Source organism: Babylonia areolata, chromosome 26, assembly GCF_041734735.1.
Source record: "Babylonia areolata isolate BAREFJ2019XMU chromosome 26, ASM4173473v1, whole genome shotgun sequence".
In the NCBI taxonomy this organism is placed as follows: Eukaryota; Metazoa; Mollusca; class Gastropoda; order Neogastropoda; family Buccinidae; genus Babylonia; species Babylonia areolata.
The window spans coordinates 14,335,789-14,343,801 of NC_134901.1; the positions used below are offsets into that span (position 1 = coordinate 14,335,789).

At 38.5% G+C, this 8,013-nt stretch overlaps 1 protein-coding gene across 1 annotated transcript; it reads left to right on the forward strand.

Moving 5' to 3' along the window:
* The first annotated feature begins 624 nt into the window (after positions 1-624).
* LOC143300657 (uncharacterized) lies at positions 625-5,570 on the forward strand. Its single transcript, XM_076614485.1, has 2 exons — positions 625-785; positions 2,869-5,570. Exon 2 carries the CDS (start codon positions 3,078-3,080, stop codon positions 4,386-4,388), a length of 1,311 nt encoding a protein of 436 aa, XP_076470600.1. The 5' UTR covers positions 625-785; positions 2,869-3,077; the 3' UTR covers positions 4,389-5,570.
* Positions 5,571-8,013: the final 2,443 nt, after the last annotated feature.

An 8,013-nucleotide genomic window follows, 5' to 3' on the forward strand; every position in this document is an offset into this window, starting at 1 on the left:
TAATATTATTACTACTACCTTTTTCTATATTATAATTATTATTTATTTATTTATTTATGCAAGCTTATCTCTTTTTTTTTCTTTTTTTTTTTTCTCAAGGCCTGACTAAACGCGTTGGGTTACGCTGCTGGTCAGGCATCTGCTTGGCTTGGCAGATGTGGTGTAGCGTATATGGTTTTGTCCGAACGCAGTGACGCCTCCTTGAGCTACTGAAACTGAAACTGAAACAAGGGAATCCCTACTGATCCACTGCACTTCAGATCGCTGTCGAAATCCATGACAGCATACGTTTGAAGACGTTGTGAATCCGCCGAACAACGTTTTGTTGCATCCGAAGCAAATGGAATGGTTTGGCACGAGATCGAGGAAACTGTAGCGTGATTCAAAACAAAACGAAACAAATCACATCAAACTGGAATGTACGGAAGTGAAACGCGGACGGAGGTAAACACAGAGCTCACCTGTGACCCGGAAGCAGTAAGCAAAGTAGATAATCCAGCCAATTACGTGCGAGTTCGCGAGAATTGATTGAGTTTCTGTTCGACGGACGACGAAAGAGTTGTGAAAGTCGTCACAGGGCTGAGTCACACTCTCCAACAACGCAGCCCTCTCCGAAATGAGACATTAGTGTCTATAACAGAACCAAGACTGACCCCGGCCGACAAGCCATCAACAATGCCTGCCAATAGCGCGCCGCTGACACGGCTCAACGCTTTGACTGTGCCTCGGAAACTGATTGTGCAGGCCAATTTGACTGGCTCTCTTTTCCTTATCCCTTCTGCGAGGTTATGTGAATTATATAATTGTGCATTGATTTTAGATACTGTTGAATAACAGCTGGTTTTAACCATGTACATCTTTGTTTTAATTATAGTATGGTACTAGTTTTCATCTGTTCTCTTACTATGCTTATCGCTTTGTTGCTTTGTGATTACTATGTATGAGATTAATTAGCATTAACTTTGTATTTACTGACCCGTTCCAGACGGTCGTAAAAAGCCCAAACTGAAACAGGAAAAGAACTCGGCGAGAGAAAAACAAGGGAAACAAAAGGGAGGTGATTACGTACCCTACTTCTCTGGAAAGAAAATCAACCAGCAGTGCATTTGTGGAGAAACGTGACCAACAACTGTCACACGATGCACTGAACGGAATGCAGTGACAGTATTGGGTGTATACTGACTTACCTGTGTTAGGCCAACGCTCAGCTTATATCACAGATTGATATAAGTTTACAGTTGGGCCAACAACAAAATGAGACTGAGCTGTCGTATTATCAATGGTTTCCCCATAGCGATGGGAAATCATTTACAGCTTATAGTCTGTTGTGAAGGACTAAGACTCTCAAAGTAGGAGGCAAAATTGCACTGACGCTTAGTGCTGCAGCAGTGGGGGCTAGCTGGCCTTTGGGAACCATCCCAACGCCAACCGTCCTAAAAACCGAGAGAGTGGGGATGTAACTTGGGCACGGGACACTGGCTCTCCACTACAATCAAATTCTAGCCCAGATAGTCTGGAAAGCAGTTACTTCTGCTGTTCTGATGGTCATACATACCTGTGTATCCATTTTATTATATATATATATTAAGAAAGAAAGAAAACTTTCGAGAATGTGCCGAACTACATATTGATGATTCTGGTTTGTTGCTGGACATTGACGCAACAATCTCCAACAAAATTGAACAGTAACCCGCAGATCGGAACGCCTTTTATCCAGCAAGCAAGGCAAGTGTAACGCACTGAAAATCTACCAGCGGATTTATTCTCTTTCAGGGCTGCTAATAAATCACATATGTGACACAGAAACATCTACAAAATCACACCAAAACAAGAGAGGCAAGGCCTTCAAGACTCACATGTGATATGCACTTAAAAAAGATAAATAAAAATATAAATGATTGTTGTTGGGTTTTTTTTAAGTTCGTTAAAATGTGTAGTGTATTTTCTCGGCGAAATAGTCTGCTGCTTTTGCATTGAATAATCTAATTAGATAAGTCAGCATTTATGTACATGTGCCATTAAAAAAAGAAGAGAAATCACCAGCCCCGTCTTTTCTCTGTACAGAAACGAAACACCGCAGTGTGTTCTCCGGCAACAAAGTGTGACTGTGAAAGTATTAACTCGTGCCAGTGAGGCCCATCGAGCTCAGTAATTTATAAGCTCAGTGGTGACGCACACAGAAATGAAGGAGATTTAAAAAAAAATCAAAAAAATCAACCGGATGTTGACACAGGCCAAATCACAGTAGGTATACTGGTCAGATTTTATGTAACAAAGATGTTTCGGAGAAAAAAAAAGATATCCTCAAAGTCTGGAGAAAACTTAAAGTAATGAAAAAAGTGTAAATCCTTCTGTTTACAACATATAATTTGAAAATAAAGATTTCTCAACAGTTTTTGAAAAAGCTGAAGCATTTGCAGATGTTTGCAAAATTCAGTTGTATATAGGGTTTGCCAGACAAAGAAAGACTTGTCTCTCTTTGTGTGTGTGTGTGTTACTCTCTTTGTCTCTCTCTCTCTTTGTGTGTGTGTGTGCAACCAAAGACAGGGTAATGTATTTGTTGTACACAGACAGAATCTAAGATGGGTTGGAAACTTGGAGAAAGACAACTGAAGCATGAAGATCACTTCTTTTTTCTTCTTGGTCACAGAGTAAAGTTCTGCGAGTGCTGCAACTGAAATAATTTGATTTTTTTTTTCAGAGCACGGCCAGTTTGTGGATGCTGAAAGAAAAATTACTGCCTATATCAGTCTGTAATAATGTCATGTCAAATAACGGCTCACACATTTTTTTTCAGGATGAACTGTGACAGGGGAGATGATAATTGGTTTTGAACATTTTTATACACAATTACAATTTTTTTTCCAGCGGCTGGCTGTGCATGAAGGAGGGAAGGATTTCCGCAAGGGGTCTGCCTGTCTCCTGGAACTTCGCTGCACTGACTGTGGGAAGCTAGCAGCTGACTACATATCAAAGAAAACTGGCACTGTCCACACAGGCTACGACATAAACAGACGTTTCGTCACAGCTGCTACCACCAGTGGCTGCTCATTCTCCCAGACCAAGAGGCTGTGTGCATGATGGGCATGCCTACACCGATGAGTGAGCCGATGTGGTATTTCTACAAACAGAAGTTGCATTTGGGAGCAAAACGCGCAGCTGATAAACATCTTCAGGATGCGGCTAACCAGGTGCGACGGACCTATGCGGACATGAACACTGGGCTTCCTGACAGTCAAGGCATCCTCAATGTGTCGGTGTCAATTGATGGCAGCTGGCAGAAGCGAGGACATTCTTCACATAACGGATTGGTGACCGTCATTGACATCATCACAGGGCTGATAACTGATTTTGTGGCTCTCAGCAACTTCTGCCAGGTGTGTGAAACTGGGCCCAAACCTGACGATGAACGCTATGCTGACTGGATGGAGCAACATCAGGACAAGTGCCAGAAAAACATCAACTGCTCGTCAGGTGCCATGGAGATGGAGGGGGCTGTGCGGATTTTCCAGCGTTCTGTGGAGCTGCATGGATTCAGATACACGGAAATGCTGGGCGATGGCGATGCAAAGACATACAAATGTCTTACCGAGGCTGATCCATACGATGGCTACCCGATAGAAAAGATCGACTGTGTGAACCATGTGGTGAAGAGAATGGGTACTGCACTGCGAAATCTCGTCCAGAAAAGGAAAGCCCAGATTCAGTCAATAGGTGGACGTGGCAAGCTGACAGATGTGAGAATAAAACAACTCACAAACTACTACGGCCGTGCCATCAAAGACAATGCTGGAGATCTCGAGGCAATGCAAAGAGCAGTGTGGGCTAGTTTTTTTCAAGCACTAAGCAATGATGAGTCGCACAACCACTCTTACTGCCCTGAAGGTACGTCATCCTGGTGCTTCTTCAACAGAGCCATAGCCTCCAACACACAGCCAGACACCCACAAGCACCCACTCCCAGCAGAAATCGGAGACGCACTGAAACCTATCTACCACAGGCTTGGGGACCCACAGTTGCTTCGTCGTTGTCTGGCTGGAAAGACCCAGAACTCCAATGAGAGTTTCCACTCTCTGATGTGGAGTGTGTGCCCCAAGGAAAGGTGGGCCAACCTCCGCACAGTGGACACTGCCCTGGCCATCACCATCCAGAAGTTCAACCAGGGATCTTCAGCCCTCCTATGTGTTCTGGCTGAGCTGGAGCTGCTGACCACCACCACCACCCAGCAGTTTGCAGAAGAGGAGAATGTCAGCAGGCTGAAAAGTGCAACCAGAAAAAGCTCTGCAAAGGAAAAAGAAAAAAGAAAAAAGATTGACGCAATTCGCCGCCGCGAACGACAGGATCAACAAGAGCGGGAGGGCCTTGTGTATGGTGCAGGGGAATTTTGAAGGTATTTCAACCTTTTTCTGATTAATTTTCAGACTCCTGTGATGTGTGTAAACATTGCATGCAACACAAGTGAATTAATTCCAGATTGCAGTCTGAATACCAAGCTCAGAAACCTGCTGAAGAAAATACAATCTTTGAAAGCAAATTTCTCAAAACTCGTGTTTTTATATATGTAACGAATTTGGTATCCCTGTAATTTCGGTTTGAGAACAGCTATTGATCTGAAATTTGGCACACTAAAGTAAAATTGCCTGCTGAGTGCAATAAAGCTATTCAAAAGAGTGTATCTTGGATACTTTTTGCTTTATTATCATGACAATGACCTACTTGTGATTAAAAAAAAAATCACCTGTAATGGCATGCATGAGGTATCTAAGTCAGGTACTAATCAGTTTATTTCATGGCTTTATTGCACAAAATGATCTAAGAGGAAATCAGTAAAACCAAATTAGGGCATGAGTTGAATTAAAATCAACCTTAAAAATGGGAACAGAAGACGCTAGTATTATTTCGAGATAAATAATCATAAAAAAATTAGTAAAAATATTTCTACCCCATGTATTGACACAAAAGTTTGTGTGATGCATTCTATTGGTATTTTCTTTATGTGTGCCAAATTTTGTGACTGTAGCTCCAATAGAAGCTGAGAAACAAAAATGCCCCGAAATCTACCTTAAGCGCCCCCTTAAAACTCACCACTTCCCAAAATAGCCTCCCTTGCCTGCCTCTTCCTTGTCTTTAGTTTCTACAGTTTCAGAGTTACGCATGCGTGTGAATGACTGGTGCGAAAGCGCTTTGATTTGTCTCTGCACAAGATTCAGCGCTATATAAATACCATTATTATTATTATTATTATTTATATTTTTTTTACATTGTTTTCTGCATCAGTGAATTTCATGTTCGAGATGTCATACTCAAGTGTTCCAAAACATTCTCATTTTACATGATTTTTTCATTGTTTCATGCATCAGTAAGTTTTATGCTTGGAATGTTGCGCTTTGTTTCAAAACATTTTAAGATGCTTCTGACAGTGAGCGACAAAGAGGTTGAACAGATGAATTTGTGAATATGTCACAATTTCCTGTGCTTTGAGGGAGGGAGGGAAGAGTGACAGTTTGTCCTGATTCCCCTATCACTGAACTGATGATTTCAGTTTGCCTGTGTACTCAGTTGCTCTTTTATAACACACACGCCACTCAACAACACCTAATCGTAAAAATATTGGTAACTCTTTTTTACAAAAAAGAACAAGAGAGGCAAGGCCTTCAAGACTCACTTGTGATACACTAAAAAAAAAAAAAAAAAAAAAAAAAATTTCAAAATGTAATGTTTAAGATGAGAAAGATCAGTTTAAAGCAAATTAAGTCCCCTAGCATTAGAGTAATTTCCCTTTTTTTACTAACTGCACCAAAACGTTTGCAAAATAAATAAAACTTCCATGCTTAGCAAAAGAAGTTCCTGTTTGAACAAAAAAATGATAAGAATGACTGCTCTTGTTGTTGGGTCAGAATATCAGATCAAAGTGCCAAGTTTAGAGAATACAAAAAATATAAATATAACAGTAAATGCAGTTTGCATATAATTAGGCTTCATTTTTTATTTTTTTGTGCCCATCCCAGAGGTGCAATATTGTTTTAAACAAGATGACTAAAAAGAACTGAATTTTTCCTATTTTTATGCCTAATTTGGTGTCAACTGACAAAGTATTTGCAGAGAAAATGTCAATGTTAAAGTTTACCACGGACACACACACACACACACACAGACAACCGAACACCGGGTTAAAACATAGACTCCCTTTGTTTACACAAGTGAGTCAAAAGTAATAAATACATGAATAAAATAGAAAGAAATAAGTAAATAAATAGATAATAGATAAATACATAAAAAAGAACTACTAATGATAATGTTTATAAGGTGCAAAAACTTGATGATGAAGTCAACTGTAAGCGTACACACACACACACAAATCAGTTCAACAAAGCTGAAACTGTCTGGAACACCAAGTCATCAGGGATGAATGATCAGAGTGGCATCAAGCACTGGACAGGTTTTCATTTAGAATGTGTGGTATGTACAAATTAAAAAAAAAAAAAAAGATTTAATAAGCATAAAAGGATATACAGAGAGGATCTTTTTTGTTTTGCTTTTGCTAAAAAGAGAGCATTATTAAAGAAACAAGAAAGAAATGCAAAGAAGAATGGAATAAAGGTCAATAGAAAAGAAAACTAAATGAGAAAGAAAAGAGAGAGAAAAAATCATTCTAAAATGAAAAAGGAAAGAAAGAAGAAAACAATGAAGGAAATGAAAAAAAAAAAAAAAAAAGCAAAGAGAAAAGATTCAGTTTCAGTTTCAGTAGCTCAAGGAGGCGTCACTGCGTTCGGACAAATCCATATACGCTACACCACATCTGCCAAGCAGATGCCTGACCAGCAGTGTAACCCAACGCCTTGAAGAGAAAAGAACAAAAGAAATATAAGAAAGAAAACAGAAAAATGGTCTTGACTCTGTGTGTGTGTGTGTGTGTGTTTAAATATTTTTTTTAATATTATATTGTTGGTTTTTATTTTAGAAAACAGCCCTGTTAAGCCTTTGACTTGAATGGCTGACAATAGAAACAGATTGTGCTCCTGGCAAATCTTTTTTTCTTTTTTCTTTTTTTTTTTGTGCCCGGACTTTCTTGGTCCGACCATCGTTTATTTTGTATATAAATTCATTATGTTATGTCAATTCAGAATAAATGGGGAAAAAAAGAAAAAAGAAAAAAAAAAAAAGAATTCAGTGAACTTTAACAATAACAGATGTAAGTCATTCTAGTCAGTTACACAATCAACTCAAAAGCGTGACAATAATCAAAACCAGTACCCGGCATTCCATAATTATATCATAGTACTTAACTGATATATATATATATATATATATATATATATATATATATATATTATACACACATAATACTTTTTTCCTTCTCCTTTTTTCCCTTTAACATTCATAAGGTATCACATAATATATCGACTTCTGATAATGAATTGTTGTTCAAAGATCAGTTGTAAAATAGGCAGTCTTTTTGTTTTTTCAGGAAAACTGATACACATTTTACCTATTAAAATGATATGGTATTTTTATATGATCATGTTTACCATAATTATCATCTTGAATTCCAAATAAAATGTCTGTAGGATATAAATTCGTACACTTACCAGTACTTCTAAGTGTAAAAATTTTCTATGTTTTTCCAAAGTGTTTTCATAGTTATGCATTCGTAGAAGAAAACCTATGCAATGGCTCATCATTAGATCACCACATCAGATTTTACAGGTAATTGTAATGTGAGAATGATATCCTTTTGTGTGTATATTTTTTTTTTATTTTAGTTTGTTTTGTTTTGTTGTTTTTATTTCATTATGAAGGAAATAAAGTTGGGTATGCAGTGGGTTTTCTTTTCTTTTTTCTTCTTCTTTTTTTTAAAATGAAGAATATGAAAAATTATTATACATGTATGCCTGTAGGTATTCACCTCTACACTCCATCTTCCTCACTACGATCGGCTTCGGGTCCACTCTGTTTACGCATACCCAGATTCAAACACTCGACTGTTGGCCCCCGTCTAATATCACTTCAAGT